The sequence below is a fragment of the Peromyscus leucopus genome, chromosome 2 (genome assembly GCF_004664715.2).
Source record: "Peromyscus leucopus breed LL Stock chromosome 2, UCI_PerLeu_2.1, whole genome shotgun sequence".
Taxonomy (NCBI): Eukaryota; Metazoa; Chordata; class Mammalia; order Rodentia; family Cricetidae; genus Peromyscus; species Peromyscus leucopus.
In genome coordinates this window covers 37,038,234-37,056,868 of record NC_051064.1, presented here as the reverse complement: position 1 = coordinate 37,056,868, position 18,635 = coordinate 37,038,234, and the positions used below count along the sequence as shown (strand labels likewise).

The window sequence follows — 18,635 nt, the reverse complement described above, 5'->3', positions numbered from 1 at the left end:
TCTTGAAAAACCAAAAATAAAACAAACAAAAAAAAGACACAACAACACCCCCCCCCGCATACTCTAAAAGTAAAACTTACAAAATGACATAAATGCAATAATATTAAAACTTTAGTTTGTATCCATCATTAAGTTGTGTTCTGAGTATATCTGTAAATTAATATATCTGGGCAATTTGCATGGACCTAGAAATATAAGCTTTGTGTAAGTTATTTCTATTGAAAAACAACATGTTAATTTCAGAATATGCACTCAGAAGGAAATATTTGAGGCAGTTTTGAGACTACAAATAATCTTTCAGCTACAACTTAAAGACATTGTTTAAAAAAAAAGTACAATGTGGGAGGTAGAGAGATGGCTAGGAGGTAAAAGTCTTTACTGTGCAAACCCAATAATCTGAATTTGATCCCCAGATTCTCTAGTGGAAGGACTGCTGAAAGTTGTGCTGTGACCTCCCATATATACGCCACAGAATGTGCATGCTTCCTCATCCACTCTCTCTCTAATAATAATAATAATAATAATAATAAATACTAAATTAAATAGTACACTATAGCACAAGCCTCTCTATGGGACCAAAATTCTACAGGCTTCTATAAAAATCATTCAAGGTCTTGCTCAGACTAGCACACCTCTTTTGGTAATGAAAAACTTTCAGAGAGGCGATACGGAAGGGAGGTCTAAATGTAAGGCTCTAGAAGCACACCAGGGCTGCTCTCAGTTCCCTTTCGTTGCATGTGTCTCATAAAAGCTTTCTTGCAAAGAACTACTGTTTGAAAACTAATGATTTATGGCAATGTAGTAGAAAAATAAGTTTTTTCATCTACACTTGCATGCAGGTATGTCAAAAATGAAGCTTATCAGCACTCTGTTAGAAAACATACCTGATTCTGGCCAGAACAGCTTGCAGAAAGCTCAGCACTGTCCTAAGTTCACATTCCCGACAGGCTCGCAGTAACATGCTAAATCCATCATTGAGAAGATGCTCATGAGAAGGATATAAGCAACAGCTGGTCTCAAATACTTCTTGAACGCCATCAATATAGATGGAAAGAAGAGTCCATAAAGTATGTCTCTGCACCATTTCATCATTCTTAGATACCAAGAATTCCTTAGCTTTCTCTTGAAACTCACATGACAATTTCTCAGCCCAAACACCGATGTCCAGATTTTTCTGTGCATACATCAGGAGGAACGCCATCTGACCCTTCCAAACAAGGGCTCTATGAGATGCTGTGGAGGCAGGCCTGAGGAAACGAAGGAGCTCTAAAACATGGCTTGCTACATCTTCTATCTCTGCAACAGCTGCTAACAGTAGGAAAAGACTGAAAAAATTCTGGAGGCCAACTTCAGTTAGTTCTTCCATCCTTTTTTGATGAAATTTAGAATATATTCTATAAAACATGAAAATTAGTATGATTATTTCATTAACTAAAACCTACCATTTAAAAATACTTTCCTCCAATATTCATGAGACAGTATTATTATAAGTTACACCTAACTTTATGTGTGTGGTGCATGTGCTCATGCATATGGGCACACGTGTATACAGTTGCTTGTTCTCACATACAAATGGAGGCCTGAGGTAAGCATCAGGTGCTTTCCTCAATTGGACCCCACTTTGAGACAGTGCTTCTCATTGAACAGTTTATATTTTCTGCTAGTCTAGCTAGCCAGCTTGCCCCAGGATCCACTGTATGTACTACCTCTCAAGGGCTAAAACTGTGTCAGCCTCTGCATCTACCCAGTGTTCACACAGATGCCAGAGAGTCTAACTCCTATCCTTTATCCATTGAGCCTCTTCACCTTGATGTTGCCCTGTCACTGTTTCTACTTCTCGCTGCCCAATGACAAAGCAAACTATCATAGATTCAGCTTTTCCCAAAAACAGTAGAAATGCTCTTTTCCTATGATACATAGCTTTTCTGTTTGATTTCCATCATTTCCTTACTTCCTGGCAAATAAGACAGAATATATGCATGTGCTGTGGATATCACTCTATATAAATAAAACACTGATGGCCAGTGACCAGGCAGGAAGTATAGGCGGGACAAGGAGAGAGGAGAATTGGGGAAACAGGAAGAAGGAAATAGAGACACTGCTGCCACCGCCAGGACAAGCAGCATGTGAAGACGCCGGTAAGCCACCAGCCACGTGGCAAAGTATAGATTTATAGAAATGGGTTAATTTAAGATATAAGAACAGCTAGCAAGAAGCCTGCCATGGCCATACAGTTTATAAGTGATATAAGCATCTGAGTGATTATTTTATAAGTGGATTGTGGGACTGCGGGGCTTGGGGAACCTGGAGAGAAGCCCTCCAGCAACATGCATGCTATATATGTAGCTTGGATTTCAAAATGTCCACAAAGGTCTGAGTTTGTTCAGTAGTAAAGTGCACTAAAGTAGTTGCATCTTAAGGAGAGAAGCTAAGAGGAATTGGGGCACTTACTGAGACACCAGCCTCCTGTCACTCTTTAATCTCTGTTCCCTGACAACAAAGTAAATGGTTTGGGCTCTGCCATGTAATCTCAGTAGGATGTGCTGTCTCAACCAAAGCAACAGAGTTAATGGATCATGGGCTGAAACTCTAAAACCAAGAGCCAAAACAAACCTTTCCTATTTAAAAAACAATTCCCTCAGGCACTTGCCACAGCAACAGAAATCTAAGATACACACTCTTTTAAATACACTTTCATATGCTCTTACAGAAATTTTAACTGAACAATATTTCAGAACTTTTCTTAAGTATTTTCCCTCCACCCTTCAGAAAAAGCGGGTTTTATTTTGTACCTTAAGAAAATTCAAGGAGGTGGGTTATTTTTACCCATGTTAAAAAAAAATTAAGCCGGGCGGTGGTGGCGCACGCCTTTAATCCCAGCACTCGGGAGGCAGAGGCAGGCGGATCTCTGTGAGTTCGAGGCCAGCCTGGTCTACCAAGTGAGTTCCAGGAAAGGCGCAAAGCTACACAAAGAAACCCTGTCTCGAAAAAACCAAAAAAAAAAAAAAAAAAAATTATGAGTGCTCAAATATCTAAGCCATCCATTAAGAAATGTAACCTTTTATCAAACTACTTAATATAACCTAATAGCTTATATACATTTCCCTCAACACTCACGAGCTTAGAATTAGAAAGCAATTCATCCTGACTTCCTACTCATGGATTGCTAAAGTTTTGTAGTTTCTCTACTTGGTTGTTAAGGACATAAGATAATTAAAGCACACAGAGATTGCGTGTTCATTTACAATGTAACTACATAAGAGCTAATGTGCTCCCACCAAGTAAAAACCTTTTCCCCTACTATCCCCACTATAGTGGTTAATACATAGAACTAGCCTATTAATGTTACCAAGTGAATTACAATAATTCCTAATTAATGGAGTTATGAGTATTAAGACTTTCATAGAAATATATAAGTATGAGAAGTCTTGCTGATCCTGAACTTGATGTATCTAAGGATGACCTTGAGCTAACAATTCTCCTACCTCTCCACCTCCCAAGTACTGGAAGGGTACACGGCCACATTCAGCTCATTAAACAATTTTTGAAAACATTTTATCACAAAGATAAATATTTTCTCCCCCAAACTTATTACCAAACAAGATGGGGAGGTACCAGATGGTGCTTTCTATACGAGAAGAAAGGCTTTAAAAAGGGGTTTCCATGTAGTCATGGAAGTTGAAAATGAAAAACAAACAGATTATATCCATTAAACAAAGAAAACTCACACCGGGCGGTGGTGGCACACGCCTTTAATCCCAGCACTCGGGAGGCAGAGCCAGGCGGATCTCTGTGAGTTCGAGGCCAGCCTGGACTAGAGTGAGTTCCAGGAAAGGCGCAAAGCTACACAGAGAAACCCTGTCTGAAAAAAAAAAAAAACAAAAAGACAAAAAAAAAAAACCCAAAAATAAAAGAAACAAAAGAAAACTCACAGACACACACACACACACACACACACACACACACACACACACAACCAAACTAGAATGGAAAGTGGCAGATCCCCAATGAGAACATTATAGAGTGATTCTTCTAGCTTCTGGTCAATTTTCATTTAAGGAAGCAGCACTGAAACTGCTGGGTTCAAAGAACACAAAAATTTTAACCAAGAACCTAACAGCTACCAATGTACCATGAAAAGATTTTGAAAGATTACAAAAATTCTACCACTTTTAATAAACTAAGCAAAGGATTACATAACATCACAATTAATTGTGGCCAAAATTGTTGCTAGAATTCTAATTTTCAGCACTGATTAGATGAGTAAGAAACTGAAATCCTCTAATTTATGGATATTGTTTGTTCCTCTTTATAGCAAACTGGCAAGACAAAAAAATTTTGGCATCCTAGGTTACGGAATACATTTTAAATGTACAAAGACTCTAACTACAACTTAAAAATATAAATAGCAAAACTTCCAAATGTACTGGTGAACACTTATGACATAGAAAGGTACTATACAACACATACCTCCCTTTAACTTGTTTCCAAGGATGAGGGCCACTGTTCTTCATTGCTTTCTTAATAACTTTTGCCAAAATGCAAAGAAAAATGATGTAACTGCTGCTGGATTTATACAGGTCAGGTTCTTGTTTATCACAACAGCAGGTCTTCACCATTGTAAGCATTGACAAGGGTGACTTGATCATATTAGTAAGTCCTTTCAAAGGAAGCCAAGAAATACTGAAGGAGCTATTCTAAATAAAAATTTAAAAAAAAGCACAACATAGCTGTTATAGATGTTTCCTACGAAATAAAGTGAAAGCTGCAAATACTAATAGCTTTAAAAGTTTGATCCATTGTAATTATATTTTTATTAGATTGTAATTATCATATATATCCCAGAATTTTAAAAAAAAAATACACAAAAACAGAGACCATGAAGGTCTTCAAATTTTGTATTTTTCCCCAAATGTGCTTTTAGCAGTTGGTCTATCCAAATATGCTATGAATGACCCTTAAAACCTATTTATTCCATGTTTCCCAATGTTTCTGTTATACCATTTAATTTTTTGGATAAAGAACACTTAATATATATTCATTATACAAAACAATGGATTTCATTATGACATTTTCATATATGTATAGCATGTTGTATTATTTTTCTATCGCTATGATAAAACACCAAAATCAAGGCAATTTGTAGAAGGATTTATTTGCCTTATTGTTCTAGAGCAGTGGTTCTCAACCTGTGGGTTGCAAGCCCTTTTGGTGGTGGGGGTCCAAAGGCCCTATCAGAAGAGTTGCCTAAGGCCATAGGAAAATGGAGATATTTACATTACAACTCATAACAGTAGCAAACTTACAGTTATGAAGCAGCAACAAAGATAATTTTATGCTTGGGGGTCACTACACCATGAGGAACTGTATTACAGGGTCATAGCATTAGGAAGGTTGAGAACCACCTCTCTAGTGGAGAAAGCACCTACCATGGCAGAGACGTGCGACAGCAAGCGAGCATGGTGGCTGGCCTAACACTCAGCGCTAACAGCCTGAATCACAAACAGGAAGTAGAGAAAGAGAACTGGGAATGGCCCTGTCTTTGAAATCTCAAGGCTTGTCCATAGTGACAAACTTCCTCCAGCAAGGTTATACCTCCTAAACCTACGCAAACAGCCGTCAACTAGGAAACTAATATTCAAATGCCTGAGAATATGGAAGGTATTTCTCATCTTAACCACCATACATGTGTTTGATCCTATACAATTCCCCTGATTGCCCTCTTTCTTCTATGACTAGTCACTTGGTTATCCCATTTACTTTGATGCCTTTTTCTGATAAATTTAGATTCCATGTATGATAGAACACATGAGACATTTGTCTAAGGTTGGCTTATTTTACTTAACATGATGATGCCAGGTTCTATCCATTTCCTCCAAATACACAAAATGTTCTTATTCCTTATGGCTAAATAAACTCCACTGTGTATATACATCAAATTCCTTTATCCAGTTTCTTTTATAAAAGCCATTTTTCATAAAAGCTATATATATGATTACTCCTGCATCTTCTTAATGGTTTATTTCCTATACTTGCCCTTTTCCTCCCTACTTTGTTTTATTTCATTTTCTATTCAAGGACTTTTTAAATATCTTTTCCTAGTGAGCACTTTGCTGATGCAAATGGTCATACAGACAGCCATGCCATTAGTATCCACCTGTGTTTATCAGTCCAATGAAGATGACTCCCCCTGTAAAGTAGACTACTTTGCCAATATACTTATCTTTACAGTGTCCTTCAAGACCTGAATTTCATCAGCATTTTGGATAGACACAGACCAAACACTGTATTTCTGTCTCAGGTCTTTGCAGAATGGGAAAGACATAATCTTTTCCTAAATGTGAATAGTGGTACTTGTTTTGGTCGGATCACAAAGAAAATGAACTTCATTTGGCAGCTGCCACTCTAGCAATGGCCACAAAAGTCCATTCACCTTCTTACAGACATTCTGGCTGATTACCTAACTTGGCTATTGTGAATAGTGCTGCAATAAATATGCATGTACAAATGTCAACCAAGCACATATACCATTCCTTTCTTTATATCAGGTCATTAGTTGTACAGTTTCTTGTTTCTGTATCCCTTTATGGTCACTTACCAATTTTTTGTTGTTGTAGTTTTATTTCATTGATTTTGTTCTTTGACAATTTCAGACACATATACAGTGTATCCTATTTGTTCTCACCTCTTCATTTAACATTCTTTGATACCTATCATTTCAGTACATCTGTGTTCCTTCTATAGCTTGACCATATTAAAGGTTTTGGCTGGAATGTACTATTGGCAGTACTGAGTAACTCCTATTGCATTTCAAAAAGAGACACACACATTCTGTAATGTGAAGATTGGTCAGATTGTGGCCAACCTATCTACATTAGTGATTCCAATAGCTTCTCCCTTATTGATTTTAAAAAACACTAACGTTTATTGTCTAGATGCCTTATTTCCTTAAACAAACAAAATGGTGATTTTATAATTGTAGCACTTCTTAATAAACCAGATTATTAGAAGTGAGGTTACTCCATGCTTTCATGTTACTCTTTTGTTATGATGGAATTTCCATTCTCTGGGCAATGGAGATACTTCAAATTGGATTATGACACTCTGCTAACTTAATATTTCCCAAGACTTCTATGACATGATACTCCTGACTCATGTTAGACACATTAAAAAAAAAAAAAAAAGCTGTTGTTTTTCCAACCAGCCTATGTATTTCACACAAAATTTTCTTATTTAATAAGCTCTATGTACAAATAAAAATTTTGTATTTGCTAGAATACCTTCCATTACCATTTTCTATCCTGAGAAATAAGTTATCTATTTATCTGAAAGTTCAAACATCCCAAGCACCCTCTTCTAAGCTCACAAAAGTAACTAAGTTCTTTAAACTTCTTTGAATTTTTTATTTTCTCAACTCTTCCTGCTTTCTAAATCCAGTTTCTCTTTTAGTTCTCAGCCACATTATTTGGGTACACTACTACTATTACTAATTCATCCATAGCCCATCTGTTTACATAAACAACATTGTCAAACACTATTCAATTATCATAGTGTAGCTTTCCAGTATTTCTTGAATAGATCAGAATTGTACATCATCTTCAGCCCTTCAGACTACCAGTCAGTCTATCCAGACTCACGGACAAGTTCTCCACAGTCATCTAGTCCTTCCAGAGGCACCACAACAGGAATGGACAGTGCTCTCCCAGATCTCCATGCATCTCTTTACACTGCACCTTCAGCCCAGACCCTTTCTGGACTAGAAAGACCCCAAGGTCAAGTTAAAAGACACAATATTTTAGGTTCACAGAGGGACTAACAGCTTCTTCCTCTATGATACATGGTACTTTAACTTTTTCCTTTCCAGTGTGTATATACTGTATATACCTACCAACTTGCTTAAAAGCTACCTGGATATTAAGATTGTTTCTTGTTGTGGACAACAGTGCCTATTTCTCTGTGTAGCTTTGGATCCTTTCCTGGAACTCACTCTGTAGTCCAAGCTGGCCTTGAACTCACAGAGATCCTGAGTGCTGGGATTAAAGGCATGCGCCACCACCGCCAAGCGTGCCCATTAATTGTGTCAAAGTACAAGCATTACAAAATAGTAATAAATGAGGGGAGCTGGAGAGATGGCTCAGTGGTCAAGCATATTGGTTACTCTTCCAAAGGACCCAAGTTCAATTCCAGCACCCACATGATGACTCACAACCACCTGTAACTCCATTTCCAGGGTATCTGATGCCTTCTTCAGGCCTCTGAAGACATTGCACATACACAGTGCACAAACATACATGCAGGCAAAATACTCATACATATAAAATAAAAATAAATCATGCTTAAGTTTAAAAATTATTTTTAATTTGTAAATGAAGATTTGTAATTTGTAGAATCCCATACTTCTGGTTACTCTGCTTACCATTCAAGAGAAAAGGAACACTAAGTACTAACTCTATATGCCAGATCTCTACAGACAATGTTTGTAAAAAATGAAACCACTTGCAAGCCACATCCTATTCCAAATAAAAATTAGTATTTAAAAAACTTCATAGTTCTCATAATTAAATTATAAAATGCCCCTCAAATATCATAAGCAAATTTCAAATTTCTAGAGCAAATCCATATTTTATTTACTTACCAGGTTCTTACTATAATATTCCCATAGAATGGTGACAATTGAAATGTTTGGCTCCCAGAAATCACACAGTGTCAAACAACAGTGAAGATACATTCGTAACTGTTCTTCTAGTATACTATCCTAAAAAAATAAAAAACCTGAAGTCATAAAGTAGTAAATGGCTCGAATAATGTATCACTTGATAATGTGCTGAAAAACCAAGCACTAAAAAGAGTATGAGTATATATCACAAATCATGGTCATTCTCAATCTTCATAAAGGAAACAAAACTTATTATTAGCATCTTCAGATAATGGAAACTCTGTAATTCAGTTACTTAAAACATAGAGTAGATGTTTGAAAACTGATGTTAGAAACCCAAAGAACAAAAAAGAAATCTAAGAGTATGAAATAATTTAATAATTAAAATGCACAAAAAAATTCAGAAAGCTTGGTCATACTTAAGAATTTAACTAAATTCTTTCACAGGATTATATTTGTTCTTTAAAAAAAAAAACCCCACAGGATTGGTGCTGGGAAGTTACAGAGTTGTAGAGCATTGTCTAACTTTCAGGAGGGCCTAGTACAAAGAGGGAGGGAGGGAGATTATTAGAGGATTGAAAAATGGCTCAGAAGGTAAGGACACTTGCTGCCATTGCTGACAATTTAAGTTTGACCCCCAGGACCCACACAGCAGAAGGGGAGAACTGACTCCTGAAAGTCATCCTCTGACTTCTATACACAGGTCATGGCGCATGTGTGTCCATTCACATTATACAAACCCACACATAAATAAATATAGTAACAATATTTAAAAATAAGATTACAGTGCAGGGAAAGCAGAGGCAGACAGATCTCTCTGAGCTCAAGACCAGCCTAGTCAACACAGTGAGAGTTCCACGACAGCCAGGACTGTATAGAGAGACCCTGTCTCATCCTTATACTAAGTAAATAAATAAGATCACAGCATTGGCAGAGTATTATCTTGTTTATTTTTTTTAAATCTTTTAGAAGATAAGGGAGAAATGGTAAATAAGTTAATCTTCTATGATGAAATAGCCAGATACTTTTGTTTTTAAAATGACACCTGAATTTCAGTCATTCAACAACTGTATTTAGTACAGCACATACAAGGCATGTTTTAAGGCAAGACATCTACAGTAATAATCAGAGTACCTGTACTAACAGAGCCTACCGTTTGAGGGAGGAAAAGAAAACTAGACACTCAAACAGATTAAGTGAATTCACACAATTCTAATTACTGTGAAAAACATGAACAAAGCAAGGACATGTGGCAGTCACTGTTACCTCTCAAACTGAGGACAAATGGCTGAGGTACCCATATCATAGCAGAAGCTGGCTGCCAGGTTCTCCCAGCATCCCTCGGACCCTACCTATTTCAAGGTATAGCTGGCATATTCTGCCCTCTACCCTAAACTCGCCAGCCAAGATACTGGGCTGGGTTGGGCTTCCCTCCTCCCAGCTCCTCTGGCCCCTATATATCTCAGCCAATTTGGCTATGCCAGTCTTGGCCAGGCTCTTGACCTAGGTTTTCCCTCGGTTCCTCTCCCTCCTCCCCTCCCCCATCCACTCACATGGCCCAGCTCGGTCTGGACATGCTCACTCTAAACTCTCCCAGATGTTCCTGCCTCTGGCTGTGCTCTCCCTTTCATCTACAATAAACTTTCTCCTCTACCATACCTAGGAGCAGTCATGTCCTTCTTTTTTTATTATTTCTTTCTTTCTTTTTTTTTTTTATTCTCTCAGTAGCAAAGGTTAGTCATCATACTTTGACTGAGTGTCAAGGATTCAAAAGCCTTTTATAGAGAGACATTTGAGCTAAATGACTAAAAGAAGAGCCAAAGAATAGAAAACCTGGAAGAAAAGCAGGAAAGGCAGAGAAAACAAGTGAGAAGTTCCTAAACTAACAGTCAGTGTGGTATTACAAGACTTAAGACAGAGACAGGCTGGGCTTGAAGGCTTGTATCTCATTTCAGACTTTACTGGTCTTGACAAGGAATCTGGATTTTATATTAAACATGTCATAGAGTCACTGGAAGTATATAATCACAGGAGCAAAATGATCTGGTTATATAAAAACTGCTACTCTGAATCATGCATGGAGAATGGATACAGGCAATGAGAACAGAAAAGAAGTACCAGGAAGGAGGTAACTCCGCAAAGCTCCAACTCTGGGATAAGAGAACAACTCTAGAGATAGGATTGGTAAAGAAACAATGGAGGATATCAACTTAGAATAACTAAAATGGATTGTGGCAAAGAATACGGAGAAGTTAATAGGGAAAATGAACAGGGCATCCACAAGCAAGTGCTAAGTACACAATAAAGCTCAGGGGAGAAGTCAAAAGTTGTTAGTATACACCTGGGTGTTAACATCATATTAATAATTTTTAGACCTAAGAGGCTAGGTACAATAAGTAACGTAAAGAACACACATAAAAACGAGGAATAAATTAACAATAGAGGTTTTTTTTTTTTAATTCTAACAGATACTGAGTAGAGGAATATAGAAAAGTCTGTAAAACAAATGGCCAATAAAATGGTAAGAAAATTGGTTATCACAGAAACCAAGGTAAGTATTTCAAATAAAACCAATGGTGACCAGGGTTAAATATTATTGTCAAGTTGAAAAATAAGGAAAAATAAGAACTCTTACACTTAACAATATGCAAGTCAATGATGCCTATGATAAGAACACTTTGGACATGTCAGAAATTCAATCATGGGTGGCTGAAGAGATAAAAGGGGATGAAGAATATATTTTAATGGGGAAATATAAAGAAAGTCCTTGAACAAATGAGAAGTTACCCTATATGGTGTTTAAGGAAGGAGACCAGTTCTTGGAAGAAGCAGTAATACTTTCTATACAGAAGAAAAGTCTTCTGGAGGTTGGAAGACACAAACTTGCAAAGACAGAGGAGTTTACATTTACCTGGTAGATTTTCTCAATAAGTACCAAGCAGATGCTAAGTTTAGTGGTCTGGGTATAGATTATGATAGTGTGCTACAGAAAAGTTCTAATTTAAGTCATTAGAATTCATTGTCTTTGTTCTAGTTTTGTCCTTGTTTGTGTTGCAAAAATTCTAGAGTGGACTGCCACTTGACACTTATGATCAAGAATTTAAAAGCTGGACAAGTAAGAAGGAATAATTAATTTCTTCCAGCAATATCCAATTGATGATAGAGATGGAGTAGGAGAGGATAGGTAAGTCTTTTCAGATTTAAACAGAGTTTAAGGAAGAGTTAGGAATAAAAGACATTTCTGAGGGAACGGCTATATTTATTGTATAATCTACAACAGCAACAACAACAAAAAACCCACAAAAATGACTAATTACAGAGGAGGGAGTTAAGTTTGTCTCACATATTTCAAGTGTCTATGAGTTCTCTCAGGCCTAGAATAATGCCTTCAAGGCACAGTACAATGTCTCATTCATAAAGAGGCTTCATAAATGTTTCAGAAACAAATCTAAGACTGAGTGGAAGACAATTTCTACTAGGTGCCTGCACATTCATTTAACCAACAGGTTCATCACCGACATTGTAACTCTTTGTTATGAAAGTAAATGTAGATCTAAGCTCATATTGAAGCTCACAGCATAATACTGAGCTGAGTTACAGTATACTATTTTTATTTTGTGATCAAGGCAAAACAAACTGGCTTATAAAGTTCATCTTGAAGGGTTTATCTGGAATCTGAAACATGTTTTGCATGTAATATCCAAAAAGTATATTCAGTCCAAAAAAAGGTAGGTAGTTTGGAAAGGTGAAGAGAAAGGTACACCTCTTAAGTTTGTTATACAAACTACTCTCTATCAAGAGCAAGAAAAAATGAGAACAATTAGCAAATGCCAGATTTGATCTACATTCTTTTGGAGTCCAGAACCTATGTTCTTCTTGTATACAACAGTGAAGAAATTAAATATAGCATTTAAGGGGATCTCTTTACTTTTTGAAGTTAAAAAAAAATGCCCTTCAGTAGCTATAGATAAAAAAAAAAATTCTTCAAAATATTATTCCTTGTTCTGGAAGGATAGGCAAGTCAGTTGAATGTGATACATAAAAGGCCTTTTTTTCAAAGCTTACAATTATAGAACATTCATTATATTACTCTATATTTTCACATTCTATATACCAACTACTGCTTTATTCTAAACCATTTCCCATATTTTTTTAAAATTCTCTTAAAAAGTATGTGTTCAGGGTTGGAGAGTTCACTCAGTGGTTAAGAGCACATACTGCTCTTACAGAAGACCTGGGTTCAGTTTCCAGCACAGCAGAAGACAGCTCACAACTACCTGTAACTCCAGTTCTAGGGGATCTAACACTCTCTAGCCTCTGTGAGCACCTGCATGCACACAGTACAAATAAACACACAAACATATACAATGTGTTGATATTTTGTTTGTGATCACTTGCCTGAAGATCTCAGAGTGGAGCTAAGCCACTAGTTAGCCATAGAGGCCAGGCAGTGGTGGTATACACCTTTAATCCCAGGACTTAGGAGGCAGAGAAAGAAGGATCTCAAGGCCACCAAGTTTGATCCAGTCTAAGAGAAACAGAGTTAGGCAGAGATAGGACACTTTTGATCTCAGAACTAGGGATCTCATGCCTTTAATCCCAGCTAGGGAGATGGAGACAGGAAGTGATATGGCTGGTTGGAAAGAGGAATATAAGGTGGGAGGAGACAGTAGCTCAGTCTTTTTCAGGCTGAGGAGTTGGCAAGGCAAGAGGTGATGGCTGTGGCTTGCTCTTTTGTCTCTCTGATTTTGTAGCATTTACCCCGATATCTGGCTCCAGGTTTTTATTATTAAGACCAATTAGAAATCAAGCTACAATACATGAAAAAAAAAATAAACCTCTTTAAAATGGTAAAAAGGGATGTTAATTTTTAAAAAGAAAAGTATTGTTCATCAGCTAAATTAAAGATAGAAGAGACTCGTCAGTCTTCGGGCCCAGGTAGTTAAGGCAAGAATATATGACATGATAGGAATAGAGGAATCAGTGGACATATTCACTCAAGTTCATAACCACGAGAGACCTAAAAGGTGAAAATACCTAAAAATACTTGAGTTTACTCATTTCTTTACCTTAATTCCTCATCACATTCTGCAGAGGGAAATAATAATACTACAGAACACAGATGTGCTTTCCACATATATCTAGAAACTGTATGTGATGATTCAAATACAAATCCTGACATTTCCTAGCTAGCTGGCCAAACCTACACAAGCGGCTTAACCCTTCAAAGCCTAAATCTCTTAGGGGTAAAATGTAAACACAATATCACAACATAGGATTATTAGCATAAGACTATCATTAGCATTAATTACATTTTATTTGCCAAAGAGAAATACCACTGTTGGCCTAAATGCTGATTCCTGAGGATCACAACAAATGTAATAAGATTCACAATCTGACTTTTTAAGGAGACACATTTTACTTGCTGAATTTTAAGCTCCAAATCTACGTGATAAGGTATGGAAATCTATGCCCCTTGATTAGTTTTTTTTTTTTTTTTTTTTTTTTTTTTTTAAATAGACCAGAAGACCTGTGGGCCCTTTCCCACATAGCCGTAAACCTAGGCTGGCATACTGTGCATGCTACTCAACTCCTAAACTTTTAACAAGCCCTGTGGTTATCCAATCTCAGGGATATGTTTTGAGTGAGAGAGAGTGTGTGTGTGTATGGTGTGTGTGTGTGTGTGTGAAAAAGAGAGAGAAAAGAGCCAGAGCAAGGGCTATCTGATGACTCTCACCATTATATCTCTTTTAATATATTTGTTCCAGAAAGTTACTTTAGACTTTTATAGAAGAATGTCTTCCTGCCTTATTTTGAAAAATGAAATTTAGGCATATTAAATTTGGGCATGTCTCATAGGACAAACATTTGATAATGAAGCATTCAATGTTTTAGTTTGGTTACCATATAGACATGTCAATTTAAGAACAAATTACATATCTATAAGTATAGATACATAGAGAAAGTGAGATGCTCTAGAAGAAAGACACACCTCAGAGCATGGGTGTGGGCTTCTGGAGTTCCATCAAAATGTAGTAATTCTTAATAACCACTTAGCTTCCCTACACACACAAAATTAGTCTTAAGAACTCCAGCAAGTATTCCTTTTTACTTATTGAATATTATTTGATGCAATAGTGATACAGTAACACTGAAAAAACACCAGAGAAATCCAGGACTGTTTTTACTGCAGGACTACTTCTTCCACAGAAAGATATTACTTTGACTTAGAAAGACCTAACCTGCTGGAGAAAGCGTCTTGAAATAGTAATAATTCCAAGAGGACAGACTCATTTTGGTTTGCTCAGAACTTTCCTGGTTTGGTCACTGAAACCCCAGGCCAGGCAAACTGAGATGATTTGTCCGACAATCTGGATTTTTGTTTGTTTTTCTTTTCTTTTTTTTTTTTTTTTTTTTTTTTTTTCCGAGACAGGGTTTCTCTGTGTAGCTTTGTGCCTTTCTGGGATCTCACTCTGTAGCCCAGGCTGGCCTCGAACTCAGAGATCCACTTGCCTCTGCCTCCTGAGTGCTGGAATTAAAGGCGTGGGCCACCACCGCCTGGCTCAGACAATCGTTTTTTAAGGATAAGCTATCTTAAATCTTAAAAACAATTTCAACTGCCACCATTAAAATGCTAATTATGCTGTGAAAATATGTACTTAAAATCAAGATTAGGGAAAAGGATCTAGTGTAATGAAAGAGCACTTGCTTAGCAAGCAGAGGCCTTGGGTCTAATCCCCAAATGTCAAAAAAAGTCTTAAATTACAGGGAGTCAACATCCAGAGGGAGGAGCAAGTGAAGTATTAATTAAAAGCAAGTATTTCTACAGAAAGGAGACCAATGACAAATTCTTTCCTGTTGTCCCACCAATATGGGTGTGTCTATGTAAGGAACAGTCTGTGATAAAGAGCTCAAAAACTGTAAATTCATGGTTTTATGAAAATTTTAAATTGTTAAATACAAAAGAAAGAGAGAGAAAAGGGGCTGGAAGAAAATTTCAAGCACACACTCAGTTACAACTTAATTAGGAAACTGAAGCTCCCAGTTCCTAACTCAGATGTCAGAACCATTACTAGAAATATAACACTATTCAGACTTTACTGAAGTTACTTGTACTTGGTCTGAAGAAAGCTCTGCGAGTCATCAAGTATGAACTTGAGTGGGGAAGACTCTGAAAGGGGGGAATGACATAAACACAGTTTCATAAATGAAATTCTAAAAATAAAAGAATGAATTAGTAACTGATAAAAATGACAATGACCAATGCAATATCTATTTCTTATTTCATGATTACTCCCTGATTTCCTATATTCCAGTAATAATACATGTAAAGTGTTACTAAATCAATATATTTAAAACAGAGAAAGACAACTAAAATTATACAAGAAAATATAAAGCAAACATAGCTTTTACAGTGGTTAAAGCATTTCTCATGATATCTTTAATTCCCTGGTATTCTACAAGACATCTAGCTTATAACTGATAAGGTTCTTATGATAACTAGAAACATTAATGGTCACATACAGTTAATACAGACAGCACATATAATTTCAACCATTTACAGTTTTTAAATATTCAGCTTTTCGTTCTGAAGAGATGGCTTAGATATATATACTTCTATAAGCATACACACACAAAGCCATCTTCTTATATTATTATTTATGCCTCTTTAAGTTTTAAATAATCTTCATTAACAGAAAAGCAATCTATTTCCCAAATTAAAAAATATTCCACATCACAACCTTCCATAACAGGTTCCTTACATTATAAAACTTTCAGAACTACAACATATTTAAAGAGGAGATGAACAGGATATTTAAAACTATTTTAAAGGAGGTCAAGTCTGACCTCTGGGCCATGAAGCACTACATTAACAGCTCTGCGGAAAGAAAAATGATAAGGTATGAAATGAGTGCTCAGAAACGAGGACCTTATCAGTGAGAATAGGATTCAAGCCTGTAAGACAAATTGCTCAGCAAGGCAAGTCACCTTCCTGCTGTGAGGAGGATAGAGCTGCATTTCCAATACCACTGACTATCTCCTTCATCATGTCGCCTGGCTTGCTATCATACAGTCAAGGAATGGCTTATAACTCCGAAGCATCTCCCACTTATTTTGAATACATTCTTTCAAAGTCACCAACTAAGATAATTATCTTTGTCCTTTAAGTGACAAATTCAGTGTTAAAAATAAAAATCTTTAAGGATTTAATATGAATTACTGTGAGTTGACCCTTCAAAAAATCTCAGATTTGTAATAAACTGTTATTTAAATCATTTTTAAATTTGCTTAGATTTTTGTAAGTAAAATTTATACTATAAAATGCAGAAGTCCTACAATGCCTCACTTTAGCGGCATACCTGAACAGTGACAGACTGTTTCAAAAGTTCTTCAGTAAAGCTCCAATTTGACTCCATCTGTCTCTGAAAAGAGAAAAATATGGCTGCATTGAAATTGCTGCTCTTTATTATGCACATATTTAAATTTATGGTACAAGTGCGAAGCTCCATTGTTAAAATACCTTTGTAATTTCTTACAGTAAATCTTAGCTGACATACTTGAAGAAATAAATTTAAAACTATTCTAATCATATCTGGTCTTATTTTATAAAAGTAGTACTTGTATAGGTTTATACATGACTTAAATACTTAATTTGTTATTACATATAACCTAACAAAAAAAGATATAGCAATATGTATTTTATAAGTTTGCATGCCAGTCTTCCATGCTCTCCTTCTTACATGAGATTTTCCATCATTTTATTTGCAATATCCCAAAGATGGTATATCTTATTAAATTAAAACTTTAATGTAGTTTTATATATAAAGAAAACTTGGTAATGCTTTTATTTAACAACTGGTCATCTATGTGGATATTCCAATTCTATGCATGACTGTGCTGCAAGGAAGAGAGCTACAGTGGACTTCAACAAAGTTTCTCAAAATCTCACTTTTCTAACAGGAAAGCCTGGAGGATATTTTCTCAGAATACTCAGTTCTTAGAGACTGAGATATGTGGACAGTGGTCAAAACCAGAAGCAAGGAGAAAGCACTTCCAAAAGCAAGCAAGTAGTTTCTAATGCAGAAAAAGTGTGAAAACTAATTTAAACTTCAAAAACCAAAGCTAGAGTCCTAAAGAGCAAAGATAAGGCCCTTTGTGGTGTAAGCCTTTTATCCTAGCAGTTAGGAGGCAGATCTCTTTTGAGTTCAAAGCTAGACTGGTCTATGAGTTCCAGGACACTCAGAGCTACACAGAGAGTTGGTCTTGACCATCACATGATTATATTTATAAAAATAAACTGTAGTGAATAGAAGGTGTGTTCACTAATTGTGATTTTTAAAAGGCTAGAAAATATTCATATAAAGTGCTAGCTACACTAAATCAGTAAGTACTTCCAAACTAAAAGTAGCACAACAGCAGTAGTCAGCAACTAAGATGGCCTTTTATGGTCTCTGCCTCTTGGTCTGAATCATTTATATAGTCCCCTCCCCCACCATAAAGGGAATGCTCATCAACAGACTACCAATACTAATGAGTGCCAATATGTCACTTCTGTGAAGCTTCCATCTTGACAACACTCTCCGGCTAATTTAACCAAGGAAACATCCCTACTGTGAGCAGACCTGAAGCCCACAGAATAGTAAACTAATATATTCTGCCAAAATTAAATCTAATCCCAATTAAGCCTTCAGGAACTGCCTCTAAGTGATAACTTGACTAAATCTTCATGTAAGATCCTGAGCCAGGAACCATATAGATAATGCTCTAAAAATATTCCCAACTCTTAGAAACTACGAGTGAGATATGTATTGTTTCATTTCACTACCTTTTTTTGTTATGTAACAATTACTAAAGCAATGTCTTAGTTACTACCAGCAAAAAGCAAAACAAAACAAAAACCAAATCACTCATCTCTGAGTCATCAGACTATCAAAGCCTGAAAGGAACACCTTGGTTTAGAGACCTACCACATTACTTT

The 18,635-nt window shown here is 36.4% G+C and overlaps 1 protein-coding gene across 6 annotated transcripts in view; it reads right to left on the bottom strand.

The window, feature by feature from the left end:
- Mms22l (MMS22 like, DNA repair protein) overlaps nt 1–18,635 on the bottom strand; it is a 134,883-nt gene that overhangs the window by 72,820 nt on the left and 43,428 nt on the right. For all 6 annotated transcript variants that reach the window (XM_028877988.2, XM_037202474.1, XM_037202475.1 and 3 more), the window contains 4 exons: nt 17,017–17,079; nt 8,636–8,755; nt 4,471–4,697; nt 885–1,394 (listed from right to left, as the gene is read on the bottom strand). In XM_028877988.2, coding sequence (XP_028733821.1) covers nt 885–1,394; nt 4,471–4,697; nt 8,636–8,755; nt 17,017–17,079 — 920 coding nt within the window. The remainder of the gene's footprint in view (nt 1–884; nt 1,395–4,470; nt 4,698–8,635; nt 8,756–17,016; nt 17,080–18,635) is intronic.